The 18,637-nt window shown below is 49.5% G+C and overlaps 1 protein-coding gene across 9 annotated transcripts in view; it reads left to right on the top strand.

The window, feature by feature from the left end:
• LOC143989539 (uncharacterized) overlaps positions 1–18,637 on the top strand; it is a 427,264-nt gene that overhangs the window by 172,330 nt on the left and 236,297 nt on the right. The window contains exons 1-4 of one of the 9 annotated variants that reach the window (XM_077489692.1): positions 7,391–7,563; positions 7,650–7,773; positions 7,890–7,987; positions 8,067–8,273. The exons of 4 other annotated variants lie outside the window; for them this stretch is intronic. In XM_077489692.1, the coding sequence (XP_077345818.1) occupies positions 7,689–7,773; positions 7,890–7,987; positions 8,067–8,273 (390 nt within the window). In that variant the 5' untranslated portion in view covers positions 7,391–7,563; positions 7,650–7,688. Of the gene's footprint in view, positions 1–7,390; positions 7,564–7,649; positions 7,774–7,889; positions 7,988–8,066; positions 8,274–8,668; positions 8,872–18,637 lie in introns of those variants that run through there. 4 more of the 9 variants (XM_077489695.1, XM_077489694.1, XM_077489696.1 and 1 more) reach the window with 4 other exon arrangements.

Raw genomic sequence — 18,637 nt, 5'->3', positions numbered from 1 at the left:
ATCTTCTCCTTCTCCTCTCTCCTCACAATTGTCCTCCACTCCACCTTCCATCACGCCAAGCTCCCGTTTTTCTGCAAAAAGGCAGGCTTCCGTGGGCCTAATGTTCGAGCGTAAAAAAAAAAGGATGACGCCGGATAACCCTCTTGCCCAACGGTTGACGGCTGGCTTGTCAGAACTCATAGCCCGCCAACTACTGCCATATAAACTGGTGGACTCGGAGGCCTTTCGAAAATTTGTTGCCATTGGAACACCACAATGGAAGGTCCCATGAAGGAAGTATTTCTCAGAGAAGGGCATCCCAGAGCTATATGGCCATGTTCAGCGGCAAGTGAATGTATCTCTGGCACACAGTGTCGGTGTCGGCTCTTCTTCTCCTCCTCCTCCTCCTACTCCATCCTCCTCCCTCTCCTCCTCGGCTGACTCCTCCTTTTCCGCTGCTAGCGTCTCTTCCGCTGCGCCGCCCAAGCTCCCCAGAACCTATTTTACATGCCAGGTGAGACGTTGCCATGCCGTGCTGCGTCTGTTGTGCCTGGAAGCCAAGAGCCACACTGGCCCGGCACTCCTTTCAGCTTTGAGTTCACAGGCAGATCAGTGGCTAACACCGCTCAATTTGACAGTTGGTAAAGTGGTGTGTGACAACGGTGCCAATCTGCTTAGCGCATTGAAACAGGGCAAAATCACGCACGTGCCATGCATGGCACATGTCTTAAACTTGGTCGTGCAGCGATTCGTTATCAAATACCCTGGGGTCCAGGACATCTTGCGGCAGGCAAGGAAAATCTCAGCCCATTTCAGAAGATCTTACACGGCCATGGCTCGCCTTGCTGACATTCAGCGGTGACACAATCTGCCGGTCAGACGTCTTATTTGCGATTGCCCGACGCGATGGAACTCAACCTTCTATATGCTTGATAGGCTGCTCCAGCAGAAACGTGCAGTTGACGTCTACCTGTATGAACTCTGTGGCAGAACAGGTTCTGGGGAGCTGTTTTTTTTTTCACTGCGCCAGTGGCTGCTCATGCGCGATGCATGCAGACTTCTGTGCCCATTTGAGGAGATCACCAAACTGGTCAGTCGCAGCCATGGCGCCATTAGTGACATGGTACCTTATGCCTTCCTTATGGAGCGTGCATTACGTCGTGTCATTGATCAAGCTGTGGAGGAGCAGGAGCGGGAAGATGAGAAAGTCGCAATGCTGGATGAATTCCCAGGGGGGGCTACTCTATCTGAGACAAGTCAACAACAGGAGTCTGAAGAGGAGTCAGAGGAGGATGGTGCCGGGGCGGATGAGGAGGAGCAAGAAGAGCATGCTTTAAACCTTTCTGGGATCCCTGTTGTGCGTGGATGGGGAGAGGAGAATGAAGAGGACGACATTATCCTGGATGATGAGCAGGAGCCAGGCCACCACACCGCTTCCAGTTTAGTGCAAATGGGGGCCTTCATGCTCCAGTGTTTTAATAAGAACCCCCGTATAAAAAGCATAAGGGTCAAGGACCAGTACTGGGTGGCAACGTACTTAGACCCCCGGTACAAACGCAAAATGGCGGAAATGTTACCGCCGTCACAGAGGGCTGTCAGAATGCAGCACTTCCAGGCCTTGCTTCGAGAAATGCTGCATTCTGCTTTTACGTGCGCTGGCAGAGGAGCAATTCCCACTCCCAGAGAAGGAGTTGCGGGTAACAATCCAACAGCGCCTGCAAGAAGAGGCCGGTTTGAAGATGTGTTGGTGACTTCGGATATGAGGTCATTCTTTCAGCCGACCCATCGACAGGTGTCACCCGGATCCAGCATCAGGGAATGCCTAGACCGTCATTTCTAAAAATGAATGAGGCATGGATCTCGGGGGAATTCAACACATGTGACCAGTAGACCATGTATATGTCTATAAACGATTTTTTTAATCGAGCACACAGACCTTCTTTCTTCATTTGCACACCGTACTATATGCCCGTACCTTCCTGTTTGAAGAGGTTGAGTGGTGTCATATTTCTACTGGGGCTGCTTATTATGAGGGGCTCCCACCATCCCTGTGCTGTGCTGACATCCTCCTGGGGCTGCTTATTATGAGGGGCTCCCACCATCCCTGTGCTGTGCTGACTTCCTCTTGGGGCTGTACCTCTGCTGTGCATATTATGAGGGGCTCCCACCATCCCTGTGCTATGCTCATTATGAGGGGCTCCCACCATCCCTGTGCTGTGCTGACTTCCTCCTGGGGCTGCTTATTATGAGGGGCTCCCACCATCCCTGTGCTGTGCTGACTTCCTCCTGGGGCTGTACCTCTGCTGTGCATATTATGAGGGGCTCCCACCATCCCTGTGCTATGCTCATTATGAGGGGCTCCCACCATCCCTGTGCTATGCTGACTTCCTCCTGGGGCTGCTTACGGTGCAGGTGTCAGTGCTGTATATCACGGTGCAGGTGTCAGTGCTGTATATCACGGTGCTGGTGTCAGTGCTGTATATCACGGTGCTGGTGTCAGTGCTTTATGTCACACTGCTGATGTCAGTGCTCTCTATCACGGTGCTGTTGTCAGATGACTCTATCATCTCCTGCACCCTCTTCTTTGCCTACCCTGACCTTCCCTCTCCTCCATTGCCTTAATGCGCTCCACAGTCCTGAATTGTCACAACAATTTCACATAGAAAAAAAGAATGCTTGTAGTTGTCGATCCCAGATTCACCTCATACATGTGTTATGTCATTGGCCATGTGGTGGGACTATGTTTGCACAGCTAGTAATTATTTTGTGGCTGCAAATTTGACCTGTAGGTTTGCAAAGTTCGCCTCCCATTGAAGTCAATGGGGCCCGCCGCGAACATTATGGTTTGCGAACTATCGGCCGCGTTCGCGGTCCGCGTTCGCGAAACGTCCCGTCGGAAGTTCGTCCATCACTAGTGAATATAATATTATGAGGAGTAATGTGGCATATAGATTAAGGATAGGAAGGATTTAAGTGACCTGTGAGTGCCTGTTTCTGATTAGTTAGTGGGTTTGTACTGAGGACAATCTAGCAGGTGATACCAATTAGAAGGTGGCTATAAATTAGTGAATGGTTGCGAGGGCCTCTGTATCCACCGATGAAGTCCTGTTTAGTCCTGTTTAGGACGATACGCGTGCGGGAGGACCCTGGAATGTCACTGCAACCATCTTACTGCATTTTATCATGGAATGTTCTGTCCATGTTTACAAACAAGCACTAGGCTTTAGTGCTCTGTATGTGAGTACCTGTTCATTTTAATAAATCTAGTTTTTTATCCTTACGGTCTGCACTATATATATTTTTTTGATTTTATGATACTGCACTTTGGAAATATGAGTTACCATTGATGACAGCACCACATTAATCAAGAAGCCGAGTTTCATCTATCTGGGCCATTGGAATCTTGGTGTGGGACCACTGGAAGTGGCGAATGTTTGCTTGACCTATCTGTTAAGTCAGGGGTACTTTGAGGTGAGCAGTTTGGCTGTCTGGTGGTGGAATCACTGAGTCTGTTGACACTATAAAGATATCTGCGTGTACCTTTACCAACACAGAGGAGTTCATCACTGCTGACCGTTGCTATCCAAGTTTTCCTTTTATAAGACTTTTATTCTGTCTCTCATATGGTGAGGAACTTTATGAGGATATTCTAGCGCTGCACTATTCCTTTTATTATGTTTATTTGAGGTTTTTGTTATATTTGCCTTTAGTGTTCAGCAGCTGTGTTATTTCATTTGAATATTTATTATTTCGCGCTGACTGACTTCATATTTTTTATAATATTGCATTGCTTGTACTTCCTATTCCCTGTTCTGTGTTTGCTGTTTCTGTTATACAATTCAACACGACTCATCAAACAGCTTGCAGTGTCTTCATTTCCATACATGGAAACAACCATGTTCACACTACGAGATGTTTCTCAGGGCTGCAGTTCCTCTGAGCTCCACAAGGTGGTGATCTCACCTCTACCCAGACAGGAAGTCTCTATGGAATACAGACAGGAAATGATGTCAGGTATAGACATACAAGATAATGAGGACATTCCATTTGGTAAGACGTAGTACGATCTGGCGGCAGAGGAGGTAATATGTAGATTAGCTCCTTCAGGGGGATCAGTTGATGATGAATATATCTTCCTTCCAAATCTGGCCATACATGGTTCAGTTTTATCGTTCAGCCAGAAAAAAAAAATGGAATTGATTCCCCCATCCACACAATGGAGGGGGATGGGGGAATCCTCCCCGCTGCACTATTGTATTCTGACAATGGGGGGGCGCTCCTCCGCTCTCAGAATACACAGATCAGTGATGAAGCTATTGGCTGCAGCCGCTGTTGGAGTGCCTTTTATCCGGTAGTGACCACACATGGATGGAAATGTGACCGATCCCTGCTGAACCAGCTGAATTTCCATGTCTCTATGGTCACCATAAGTGATTTCCTCCCCTCCCCCTCATCTCCTTCATTATGTAAGTCATGCTGAGATCATCTCCCATTGGCTGAGCAATATTCTCATTTGTCTCTGAGCTCCTTCTTGCTATTCCTCGTCCTGCCTGTTGTTTCCTTGGATTGATTTTCTGTGTAGTGACCCCGGCTTCATCTCTTGGATGCGCTCGTCTGTTGCTTGTCCTGACCTTTATCCTGATTCCTGGATCTCCTCCTCATCTCTCCTCATATCCTCTTACACAGCTTTTCTCCACACCTGCAGTGATCCTGGGGGGAGGAAACTTGGCACCGGCACTCAGCAAAATCCACCCCCACCATTAGGAGCTCTGGAGAGAATTGTCTGCTATTTACACTCCGTTCCTCCGCACGTCACCTGATCACATGAGAGCTTACTTTCACACATTCCTGACAGATTTCTGTACGGTAAAGGTCAAAGTTCACTCTTCAGTTTAGGAGAGGTAGGACGCACCCAGGAACAATGATTTGGTTTGCACGGGAGCCTCATATAGAGGACCCCTCAAATCTCCCCATCCAAATGTCCCTCCATCCAGAGTCTATATGTCCTATGACATCACACTGACCTCACAGCTCCTCCTCCCAATGTCCCTCCATCCAGAGTCTATATGTCCTATGACATCACACTGACCTCACAGCTCCTCCTCCCAATGTCCCTCCATATGGCTTTTTTCTGATGCTCTTAGGATGTGGGCGGACCCTTGGCATCCTCACTAGCAAAGTGTTACTGTTGGTCCTGCATTTTATGTAATGATGTCAGAATGCCTGCAAAAGTATTTTCTAGGGCTGAAACGATCAATCGATATTATCGATAATAATCGATAATGAAAATCGTTGTCAACGATTTTCATTATCGATTAGTTGGTCCGCACCATGTGATCCGCGGAGCGGGCCGCGGCCTTAGGAAAGACCGCGGCTTCGGCCTAGCTTCGGAGCTGGCGGCCATCTTGGTACACCCGGCGGCGGCGAGCTGCGTGCTGACGTCACCCCCAGCGCGGCGTTCAGCCTGTCAGCCCAAGTGAATGAATTCTGGAGGAGTCACAGAGTTCTTCTGTCCCCGCACATCCCCCGTGGCTGGACTACCGGTCGGTTCTCCCTGCTGTCTGTCAGTGTTGTTGTACGGTGCAGGATGAGTTCCTCAGTCCTCACATTGCTGGGGTCTGTGTATGGGGGGAGGGGGATTACTCTAACATTAACCCTTTCCATACAGCCTGCCTTGTCAAGTAGCAGATTGAATAAAGTTCAGCCCTCAGAGACTTCACATCTTCCCTCCAACTTTCCTAAAAAGTCCTGACTTCTTCTGTCCCCGCACATCCCCCGTCCTCTTCCTCTGCCCCCGCACATCCCCCGTCCTCTTCCTCTGCCCCCGCACATCCCCCGTCCTCTTCCTCTGCCCCCGCACATCCCCCGTCCTCTTCCTCTGCCCCCGCACATCCCCCGTCCTCTTCCTCTGCCCCCGCACATCCCCCGTCCTCTTCCTCTGCCCCCGCACATCCCCCGTCCTCTTCCTCTGCCCCCGCACATCCCCCGTCCTCTTCCTCTGCCCCCGCACATCCCCCGTCCTCTTCCTCTGCCCCCGCACATCCCCCGTCCTCTTCCTCTGCCCCCGCACATCCCCCGTCCTCTTCCTCTGCCCCCGCACATCCCCCGTCCTCTTCCTCTGCCCCCGCACATCCCCCGTCCTCTTCTTCTGCCCCCGCACATCCCCCGTCCTCTTCCTCTGCCCCCGCACATCCCCCGTCCTCTTCCTCTGCCCCCGCACATCCCCCGTCCTCTTCCTCTGCCCCCGCACATCCCCCGTCCTCTTCCTCTGCCCCCGCACATCCCCCGTCCTCTTCCTCTGCCCCCGCACATCCCCCGTCCTCTTCCTCTGCCCCCGCACATCCCCCGTCCTCTTCCTCTGCCCCCGCACATCCCCCGTCCTCTTCCTCTGCCCCCGCACATCCCCCGTCCTCTTCCTCTGCCCCCGCACATCCCCCGTCCTCTTCCTCTGCCCCCGCACATCCCCCGTCCTCTTCCTCTGCCCCCGCACATCCCCCGTCCTCTTCCTCTGCCCCCGCACATCCCCCGTCCTCTTCTTCTGCCCCCGCACATCCCCCGTCGTCTTCTTCTGCCCCCGCACATCCCCCGTCGTCTTCTTCTGCCCCCGCACATCCCCCGTCGTCTTCTTCTGCCCCCGCACATCCCCCGTCGTCTTCTTCTGCCCCCGCACATCCCCCGTCGTCTTCTTCTGCCCCCGCACATCCCCCGTCGTCTTCTTCTGCCCCCGCACATCCCCCGTCGTCTTCTTCTGCCCCCGCACATGTCCCGTCCTCTTCCTCTGTCCCCGCACATGCCCCGTCCTCTTCCTCTGTCCCCGCACATGCCCCGTCCTCTTCCTCTGTCCCCGCACATCCCCCGTCCTCTTCCTCTGTCCCCGCACATCCCCGCTTTCCAGCGCTGCTGTGATTGGAGGTTGGGCTCTGCACATGCGTGCATCCATCTCCCGGCTTCGGGGTGCCCTTCGCTCCATTTGGAGGAGTCGGCCGAGTCACGTGTGGCGGGTCCGGACTGAGACTCCGCCCCACACCACCCCGGCACACCGAGGAGGAGCTGCTGTCACCATGAAGGGGTGAGAAAACCCGAGACACCGGAGGGGGGGGGGGGGGGGGGAGAGCACTGAGAGGAGGTGGGGCAGTGACACCATGTGAGAGGGGAGAAATGTGTGTGTGTGTGTGTGTGTGTGTGTGCGTGCGTGCGTGCGTGCGTGTATATATATATATATATTTCTCCCCCCCCATTTTTTTTATCCGATTAATCGAAAAAATAATCGGCCGATTAATCGATTATGAAAATAATCGTTAGTTGCAGCCCTAGTATTTTCACCTGCGTTAGTGTGGGGGTCCTGTGTGGGTAAATTATACCTCAGTCTGAAGTGGGGCTTTAATAGAATGCAAACATGCATGGAGAGGTGAGGAGGATTCTGGGAATATCATTTGATTTTACTTTTTGTGTTCAGATCTAGAGTTTTCCTTCTGTGAAGTCTGGAGATCATATGACCATCACATTGCCTCCACCTCCCTCCCTGATAGAATAGAGAAATACAAAGAAGATTCTAGAAGTCACCAGAGAGATGATGGAGGAGAGGTGAGGAGGATTCTGGGAATTCTGGGACATTATCCAGTAACAGACAAGGGATGTGTCTGGATGGTGACTATCATTGTGTGTGTCAGGTTCCTATAAGGTGTCAGGATGTCACTGTCTATTTCTCCATGGAGGAGTGGGAGTATTTAGAAGGACACAAGGATCTCTACAAGGACGTCATGATGGACAATCAGCCGCCCCTCACATCACCGGGTAAGAGGAGACTTTATTGTAAAGGAGAGAGCAGTACGGAGGCTCCACCTAGATCCCCCATCATCTGATAAACACATAGAAACAATGTATTCAGTCAGTGTGTGTGTTTCCTACAGATGGATCCAGTAATGGGAACCCACCAGAGAGATGTCCCCGTCCTCTGTATTCCCGGGATTCCACACAGGAAGGTCACACCATCCCTCACCATCATCAGGTAGATGATTGACAATTATTGGTAGTTCTGATTTATACACAGCATGTTTGTTACAATGAATGTTTTATTATATATTCAGAGTGGAAACCTCGGGGATGATAATATTGATGTTAAAGAAGAGTATAAAGAGGAGGATGAGGAGTATGGAGTGATAGAGGAGATTTCAGAAGGACACAACGATATGATGGAACCACCTAATACCAGGAACCCACCAGAGAGATGTCCCCGTCCTCTGTATTCCCGGGATTCCACACAGGAAGGTCACACCATCCCCCACCATCATCAGGTAGATGAGGAACAATCACTGATAGTATCATTAGGATCTGTACATTATCTGCATTGTTACCATTGATGTCATTTTTATTATATATTCAGAGTGGAAACCTGAGAGATTCTAAAGTTGAGGTTAAAGAAGAGATAAAAGAGGAGGATGATGAGGATGGGGTGATGGAGGAGTTTCTAAAAGAACCCAAAGATCTGTACCAGGACACCATGGTGGAGTCATCCAGCTACAGAAACCCACCAGAGAGATGTCCCCGTCCTCTGTATTCCCGGGATTCCACACAGGAAGATCACACCATCCCCCACCATCATCAGGTAGATGAGTGACAATTATTGGTAGTTCTGATTTATACACAGCATGTTTGTTACAATGAGTGTCTTATTTATATATCCAGAGCGAAAACCTCAGGGATGATAATATTGATGTTAAAGAAGAGTATAAAGAGGAGGATGAGGAATATGGAGTGATGGAGGAGTTTTCAGAAGGACACAAGGATATGATGGAGCCACCAAATACCAGGAACCCACCAGAGAGATGTCCCCGTCCTCTGTATTCCCGGGATTCCACACAGGAAGATCACACCATCCCTCACTGTTACAAGGTTGTGTTATGATCACCAAGTGCTCCTGTTCCTCATTCCATTCCAGCACCCGGGTGTTGGCTGTTGCTTTTCCCCTGTCTGTGTTCACCTGTTAGCTGACTGATCTGCTCAGTCACCTAATAAAAGCAAACCAAACTTGTGATAGAGATAGACTTACCTGCATTGATCTAGATCCCCAGTCTTGGGCTTTTAGTCTCCCCACAGATGACCCAGTGAGAGGGTCAGTTGAAGCCTTTCAGAGCCTTATGCCCCGTACACACGAGTGGAATTTCCGTCGGAAAAATCTTGGATGGTTTTTCCGATGAAATTCTGCTGAAGCTTGGCTTGCATCTCTGAACTTTTGACCGTCAAGAACGCGGTGACGTACAACACTACAACAAGCCGGGAAAATTAAGTTCAATGGTTCCGAGCATATGCGTCAAATTGTTTCCGAGCATGCGTAGGAATTTTTGCACGTCAGGATCGGTACAGACGATCGGAATCTCCGATCTGAACTTTTTCCGACCAAAACATAGAGAGCCTGCTCTCAATCTTTTGCTGGCGGGAATTCCGCCAGCAAAAGTCCGATGGAGCATACACATGGTCGGAAGTTTCCGACCAAAATCTCTCATCGGACTTTTGCTGGTGGAATTTCCGATCGTGTGTACGGGGCATTAGGTTTACTGTATGATGATCCTGACCGTGCCCATTCAGCTGAAGCTAACCTTAGGTCAATACGTCAAGATAAACGTACTGCTGAACAATATTGTTCTGATTTCTGCCGCTGGGCACCTGACTCTGTGTGGAATGACATGACCCAGCTCTAAGATGTCATTATAGGTTAGGCTATCGGACTCCATCAAGGACTGCTTAGTGCACTACCCTGAACCAAAGTGATTGAATGAAGCCATGCAAGTAGCCATCCACGTAGACAGGCATTTACAGAAAAGGCGTACAGAGAGGTTTGTGTCCTTGCCCCCCAGTAAGCTGCCCACCTTTTCTTCATTTCCTGAGCCCTCTCAACCTCTCCAGGAGGATGAGCCCATGCAAATTGGTGCTACCCATTTATCCCCTGGGGAAAAGGCTAGAAGGAGATCTCAGGGACTCTGCCTATACCGTGGCAACCTCTGCCACTTTGTCGCTAGCTGTCCTAATTTGCTGAGAAACGCCAAGAGTCTAGTGCGGGTGGGATCTGCTTCTATAGATCATACTGTGTCTGTTTCCCTCAGAGATGGCTTATTTGTTCCTATACAACTTAGTTTTTTTTCACCACCTCGCTGCTTTCATTGATTCTGGTGCTGCTGGCAATTTCATTGATGGGTACCTAGCACACCATCTACAGATTGCGGTGACTAAGGAGCACAGACCCTTTTCAGTTTTAGCCGTTGATAATTCTCACTTGTCCATGGGCCTGGTGACCTTGTGCACGGTATCCATTACTCTGACCTTTGGGGAATCACATAAGGAGACAATCAGCTTCTATGCAATCTCATTTCTTGCTTATCCCCTTATCTTAGGGCATCCCTGGCTTAAACTGCACAACCCACACATAGACTGGGCTGCAGAAGAGATTTGGGTCCTGGTCCCAGATTTGCATTAAAACCGCTGACCAGTTGCCCATGTATAAATCTTGTGTGGCCAGAACCAGAACCAGTCACGTGCCTTTTTTCCAGTCCTGTTCAGATCCTGTTCATGACAACGTTTCCAAATGTGACCCCAGTTTGCATAACCATGTGCCTTTACATGACTGTTATAACAAAAGATGCTGACAAATCTATTGAATTCTCTATAGGTCACCTCTCCAGCCAATTGCCACAGCCTGAATCCTCTCCTCCTAGAAGCCAAACTTATCCATTGTCTCACAGCCTGGAGCCCTGTTTGGAAACTTCCGCTAAGTCCTCAGAGGTCAAGGCCCCTGGATTACTCCTACCTTTGCCCGTCGCTAAAATCCCTTGGATGCTCAGCCAGGCTAACTTGTCTGCAAGTTCGACAGTCGCTATGCCGGGCGATGCGATTCAGACAGTCGCTATGCCTGATAATGCCCAGTCGGCGACTGCATCAAATATGCCATTCCAGCCCATGCCCATTGAACTTCCTGCTTTTTCTTATTCAGGGCTTTCTATAACCTGGCCTCACTTCTCTAACTGGTCTGAGCCCTTGTACACATGGTCGGACATTACGACAACAAAATCCGTTGGATTTTGTCTGACGGATTTTGTCCGAAACTGGTGTTGCATACACACGGTCGGACAAAGTTGTTGGAAAATCTGATTGTTCGTAACGTGACGACGCTATTTCTTTACGATGGGACTACGTTCAGGCTAGTAGCCAATAGCTTTGGTCTGGGAATTTGATCTGAGCATGCGTGGCACTTTGTCTGATCGGAATTCTCTACAAAGGATCGGACAAAGTCTGATCAGATCATGTTGTCGGAAAATTTTTATATCCAGCTCTCTCAAACTTTGTTGGTCGGACCCTCCGACGGAAAAAGTCTGATGAAACCCACACACGGTCGGATTATCCGACATTTTCCGTCGGAATGTCCAACCATGTGTACAGGGGCTAAGAGGTTCAATCCACCCTTTGGATAAACTGCCTCATTCAACCAGGTGGGGCTTTAAATCCTTTTTTCAGGGCTCTCTGCATTTCGCTCATGTTTCAGCTGTCCGGCTTGACCCCTGTGACATGTTCTCTGCTAACCAGCCTGACCTTGTGAATTCACGGACTTCTGCCCAGTCGGTTGGTCCTGTGCTGGATGTCCAACTGGTCTTTGAGGTCCTGGGGCCCCTCCTCAGGGAAGGGGGATAATGTCATTATCACTTAGTGCCCCTGTTCCTCATTCCAGCACCCGGGTGTTGGCTGTTGCTTTTCCCCTGTCTGTGTTCACCTGTTAGCTGGTTGATCTGGTCAGTCAACTGATATAAGCTAACTATCACAAGCGAGGGATAGAGTATTCAGTCTGTCACTTACCTACATTGTTCTAGATCAAGCCTCCCGTAAGCCCTTGTACACATGGTCGGAGATTCCATCGGAATGTGTCCCATCGGACTGTTTTGTCAGATATTCCGACTGTGTGTGGCCTGCATTGGACTGTTTCCGTCTGAATATCTGTCAGACCAAATTTTCCAACTTGTTGGAAATATTTTCCGACCAACTGGTCCGATAGGACATACTCCGATCATGTGTAGAGAATTCCGATCGGACAAAGTGCCACGCATGCTCAGATCAAATTCCTACATCAAAGCTATTGGCTACTAGCCTGAATGTAGTCCCGTCGTAACGAAATCACGTCATCACGTTCTGAACGATCGGATTTTCCAACAACTTTGTCCGACCGTGTGTATGCAACAGTTTCGGACAAAATCCAATGGATTTGGTTGTCGGAATCCCAAACCGTGTGTACAAGGGCTTAGTCTGCCTTGCTTGCTGTTGGATGTGCTGTGTATGACACGGATTGGATACTGGACTATCCCCTGAACTGTCTTTGAAGCACGCTATTTGTCTGCTAAACTGCAAGTACCTGTTTGCTTTGCTCGGTTCACATCTGCCTTGGCGTGGTGGCCAGACACTATAGCATTGTGTATAAAGTTCTGGGGGCAACCAAGTACCAAGCAACCAAGGCCTGCTTGTCTTAAGGGAAAGGGGGCTGCTATAGGTGAAGCGCACAGTAGCCAGCTATAGTGTCTGACCACCTGCATTGGGGTAGTCGTGACATTCGTGATAGGTTGGTGGGATGAAGCATCTAGAATATTGACTCCTAGAGATGATGTGGGGATTTTTTATGTGATGTCACAATAATAAAGCTTATATTTTACAGATGATATTCTCTCTCATTTTCTTGGTTTAGAGTGGAGATCCAATCGATATAGAATTTGAGGTGAAATCAGAAGAAGAAGAGAGGTCTGTGAGGGATGATCAGCAGTCTATGGAGGAGGATGGAATAACGGGGACATTTATAGAGGAGGACACTCCTACAGAGATAAGCACAGGTGGGTCATTAACACTAAATACATTCCTCCACCCATACTGCTCACTGATTGGTCCAGAGTAGGGTGGGGACTGGGTGATAATCTTCCTTCTTTATGTTGTAGACACAATTTATGTATCTAGATTTGATTTATGGAGATTCTGGGGTTCAGCTAGCAGCAAAATGTTGATTTTCGCCATAGATGTTGCTTTACCCAGGCACCTTGGGCATGTGCTTTGGGTCTTCTGTCTCATGCCCAAGTCTAGCATGATATCTAATAGAGCAATTCTCCAAGTTGCTCTGTTGTCTGCTGGCTGTGCCGGGTGGAGGGATATGTCTGTATAGTCTCAGACCCAAGTCACTGAGTGCAGTCTCAGGAGATGGGAGGCAGCGGTGTGGGACCTCTGCAACTTGTCTCAAGTAAACGTTTCATCTGCCACTGATTACTGAATACCAATATTATGAGTCCTGACCCTTACACTGCATAATTTATATTGTATATTACATATATAATATATAATGGGATTTTTATATACAGCTTACCTGTAAAATCCTTTTCTTGAGAGTACATCACGGGACACAGGAGCTTCATTACATAGTGGTTATATAGGCACCTCTGGTGATTGGACACTGACCCCAATTAAGGAGAATTCCTCCCCTATATAACCCCTCCCATATGGGAGGCACCTCAGTTTTGTAGCAAAGCAATAAGAAACCACGTAAAACCCAAGAAGGGCGGGAGCCCTGTGTCCCGTGATGTACTCTCAAGAAAAGGATTTTACAGGTAAGCTGTATATAAAAATCCCATTTTCTTGATCATACATCACGGGACACAGGAGCTTCATTACATAGTGGGATGTCCCATAGCAATGCTCAGATTGAGGGGAGGGAGACACAGATCATAATTATAGACCGCCATGGACCAGAGGATCTAAACTGCAGCCTGCAGCACACTGCGCCCAAAGGCGATATCCTCTTGCCCTCTGACATCCACCTGATAGAATCTGGTGAATGTGTGGACTGATGACCAAGTCGCAGCCTTACAGATCTGAGCCAGGGAGGCCTGGTGATGCACTGCCCAAGAGGCACTGACAGCCCTAGTAGAGTGCGCTTTCACTTGAAAAGGAGGAATCTTCCCCTTTACACTATAGGCCTGAGAAATAACTTGTCTAATCCACCCTGAGTGGATTTTGAGGCCGCCTGCCCCTTCCTAGGGCCTTCCGGCAAAATAAATAAATAAATAAGCAATCAGTTTTCCTTATCTGAGTAGTTGCTTGAAGATAAATACTGATTGCTCTAACCACATCCAAAGTGTGCAAAGATTCTTCTTCTGTGGACTGTGGGTCCGGAAAAAAGGATGGTAGGATTACATCTTGATTCAAATGGAATCCCGAAACCACATTAGGTAGAAAGGACCTGTTGGGACGCATGACCACCTGGTCCTTATGAATAATTAGATGCGGCTCCTTGCTGGAAAGAGCTGCCAGCTCTGATACTCTTCTAGCCGTGGATATGGCTACCAAGAAGACCAATTTTTTAGTCAGGAGAGCTAATGAAGCCAGATGCAAAGGTTCAAATGGTTGCCCCTGCAAAGCCGAGAGAACCAAATTCAGATCCCAAGGGCATACCGGAGGTTTGACTGGCGGTCTTATCCGCATGGCCCCCTGGATAAAGGCCCGTACCAGGGAATGTGATGCAAGTGGCTTTTGAAAAAACACTGACAGGGCCGAAATCTGCACCTTGATAGTGCTTATGGCCAAATTCATTTCTAGGCCTGACTGGAGAAAGGCCAAGATCCTGCTAATGACATACTTTCTAGGATGCCATTTCCTGAGTTCACACCAGGAAACATATGCCCTCCAGATTTTGTAATAAATAAGCCTGGAGGCCGGCTTTCTGGTATTGACCAGAGTAGAAAGGACTGGCCCCGAAAGGCCACGGTCTCTCAGAATGTGGGTCTCAGCAGCCAAACCGTCAAATTCAGACTGCGTAAAGCAGGATGGTAGATTGGACCCTGTGAAAGCAGATCTGGCCGGAGAGGGAGGATCCATGGCCTGCCTACTGCCAACTTCATGATCTCTGCGTACCATGGTCGCCTGGGCCAAGCCGGGGCCACCAAAAGGACCGACTTTGTCTCCCTCTTGACTCTTCCCAGGAACCGCGACAGAAGCGGGCTCGGGGGGAAGGCATGGATCAGATTGTACTGATCCCAGGGAACTGTCAGAGCATCTGACCCCTGAGCAAGTGTATCTCTTGTCCTTGACACAAAATTGTCCAGTTTCCTGTTGAACCTGGATGCAAACAGATCTACGTCTGGAGTACCCCACCTGTGACATATGCTCCGAAACACGTCGGGGTGCAGAGCCCATTCTCCTGGGCACAACTGCTGGCGGCTCAGAAAATCCGCCTGCCAATTTTCCACTCCTGGAATGAAGACTGCAGAAAGACACAGAACATGCTTTTCTGCCCAGACAAGTATGCGATTCACCTCTTTTTTTGGGCCACCAGACTCCTGGTACCGCCCTGGTGAATGATATAAGCCACTGCTGTGGCATTGTCCGACTGAACCGAACCAGGAGACCTCGTAGTCTGTAAGACCACTTTATGAGAGCCATATAAACTGCCCGGATCTCCAAGATATTTATGGGCAATAGCTTCTCGATCGCAGACCATTCCCCTGCGAGTACGTCTCCTCCAATACTGCTCCCCAGCCTGACAGGCTGGCATCTGTTGTGATAATCTTCCATGGAAGAGGAAGAAAGGTTTTGCCCTCCAGCAAATTCTTGGTTTGTAACCACCAGACGAGACTTTGCGTGTCCCTGGGGATAGACGCATAGGAAGATCCAAGGCTTGGGGCTTCCTGTTCCAAGCCGCAAGGATGCATCTTTGCAGAGGCCTTGAGTGGAACTGGGCGAATGGGGCGGCCTCTAAGGAGGCGACCATTTTCCCTAACAGTCTCATGCATAACCGAATGGGGGAAGATCTTCTGCCCAGAATTAGGCGCACCAGATCCCCAATGGCCAAGGCCTTCGGCCTTGGAAGAAACACCTTGCCCTGAGTGGTGTTGATGATCATGCTCAGGTATTCAAACCTGGTGTCAGGCTGTAGGGACGATCTTTCTAGGTTTATGATCCAACCTAGGCGTTCCAGGTGTTATAGCATTCTGGTGACGCTGCGATTCAGGAACGCTGCTGTTTTCTCCGTGAGAAGCAAATCGTCTAGATAAGCCATGACGGCTATACCCTGAGCTCTTAGGTTTGCCTAGAGAGGGTCCAGAATCTTTGTGAAGACTCGAGGGGCCGTAGCAAGCCCAACAGCAAGGCCACACATTGAAAATGGCGCTGCTCCACCGCGGACCTTAGAAATTTTGGTGTGCGGGAAAATTTGGCACATGGAGATATGCATCTTTGATATCTATTGATGCCATAAATTCTCCCCCTTGCAGGGAGGAGACCACAGTGTGGATTGACTGCATTCGGAAGGACCGGATGCGTAAAAACCGGTTCATATCTAAGATAGGTCTGACACTACCATTCGGCTTTGGAATGGTGAAGAGATTTGAGTAAAACCCTGAACCCTGTTCTTTTGGGTCCACTTCTACTATCACCCCTTGGGATAGTAAGTGATGTAAGGCCCGAAATAGCGGTTTTGCTTTACTGGATCCCTGGGGATCCTTGACCTTAGAAAGCGAGAAGGTGGAATCTCCTGAAACTCTAGCCTGTAGCCCAGAGATACCAAAGAGATCACCACCTGTCCTGGATCTCTTCCCGCCAGGCTCCTGCAAACCGCAGGAGCCTTCCCCCCACTCGGCCGAGCGGGGGCGCCCCTTCACAAGGAAGCTTTTGGGCTTTGCTTGGCAGGCTTTCGCCCCCAAGTCTTTTCCTGTCCCTGGGCTCGGCCTTGAGCCTTTCCTGTAGAGGAGGGTTGAGAAGGCCGTCGCCACTGCTTAGAGCTTGATGCTCCGAGAGAGGGAGCACGCCTGAATGAAGGACGCTTGCTCCTTTTGACTGGAAGGAGAGTAGATTCACCCCCTGAAATTTATTTTTATTTTTTTTGGACGAATTTTGTCTAATTCTTCTCCAAACAAACGTTCCCCTTTAAACGGGAACCCAGTCAAATGCTTCTTGCATGACAGCTCAGCTGCCCAATTCTTTAGCCATAGGGCCCTTCGTATGTGTACCAACATGAGGGACAAACGTGATGCTTGTTGGACAGAATCCAAAATCGCATCAATCATAAAACACAGAATATGAGGCAGTTCTGCATAATTTTCTACTTCCTCACTGGGAAGGATCCCAAGCATCTGCTTAACCTGTTCCTTGAGGAACTGACAACCCCACGGCTGCGACTGTAGGTTGCACCACAGCGCCAGTCATGGAAAAGGAGGCTTTTTAATAAGGTTTCCAGCTTCTTATCAGTTGGATCCTTAAATACCTGTGCAATATCCAAAGGACAAGTCAGGTTTCTATTCACGCAAGAAACAGCCGCATCAACAGATGGGACCCCCCACTTCTTGGTGAAACTTTCCTCCAGAGAATAAAGCATAGAAAACCTTTTTAGGAGGAGCAAACAGTTTATCGGGATGTCCCCAATCCTTATACAACAATCCCTCCATTAAGGGATGGATTGGAAAGGAATCTGCAGTCTGTGGGGCTTTCCTGACTCCCAGGGAAGAAACAGAGGATGTAGCGACTTCAGCAGCAGGCATTCTGAATGTGGTCCGCACTAATTCAGTATAATACTGCACCTGCTTTCTGAGTGCCTGGGAGGAGGGGACTCTCTCCTCTTCCTCTGATTCATCCGACTGCTCATGATCCCCATCCCAAGATAGGGATCTCTCCTCATTTCCAGAAAAATCATCTGAGAGAGGAATTTCAGCAGAGGGAGGGGATCTACCCCTTTTCCTGCTATATTTCAGGGAAGCAGAAATAAAATTCATTATTTTCTCTTCAAAACCCTCCAATATAGCCCTAAGGGAGTCCTCAGTGACATAAACCGGGGCTGACACATTAGGAGAGGCTGCAAACCTGACAGGTGCACTGACTCGTCTTGAGAGGCTGGCTCCAGTCTTGCAGGGGGGGATGGTAACTTATAGGCACTCTTTTAGAACCCCTGGACCTAGGCGGTGATTTACCAGTGCCTTTGCTACCTCCCCCTGAAACCCTCTTACGAGGAGACATAGTCCTAAGCTACAAAGCAGAGGTACTAGTACAAGTGCAATCACTGTTGTGCTTAAAGTCTCACAATAAACATATATGCTTAAACTGCACAACCTGATGCTGAGTAGGTGTCTAGGTTTGCCTGGATCCAATCCCACAGATGCTTACTGCCCACAGCTCCTGTGTCTCCATTTACTGCCCCCTGACGCTCTGGACTTTTTTAAAAACTGCCGCCTGGCGCCTGTGCATTACAGCGCCGTGCACACCAACGTGCACGGCTCACAACCACACTCCCCCCTCCTCCATTAGGCCGGGAACGCGCCCGGCGCGCATGCACACGCTCGCGCGCGTGCATGAGAACAGCGGGATCCAGGGGGGGAGGAGAACTCCACCGGAGCTGCGTGGGACCCCCAGACTACGTGGGACCCCTGTTTACCTTGATGTGGCAGGGACTGTAATGGAGACGTGAGTCAGCTGGAGAACCAGGCTTCACTGAGCGTGTGTACTAAAGGGCATGTAAGTATGCATCAGGCTGCTCTTACTCCCTCTAGTGGTGGAAACCAGGTAAGACATACACCTACTCACAATGAAGAAATCCATTCATATAATTATATATATATACAGGATTAACTTCCCTTACCTGTCCTCGCCGCAGGAATTG

Source organism: Lithobates pipiens, unplaced genomic scaffold (assembly GCF_037356315.1).
Source record: "Lithobates pipiens isolate NorthernLeopardFrog02 unplaced genomic scaffold, aLitPip1_a1.2 Scaffold_18, whole genome shotgun sequence".
Lineage (NCBI taxonomy): Eukaryota > Metazoa > Chordata > Amphibia > Anura > Ranidae > Lithobates > Lithobates pipiens.
Note: the sequence above shows the minus strand (reverse complement) of the source record. Positions and strands in the feature narration are given on the sequence as shown.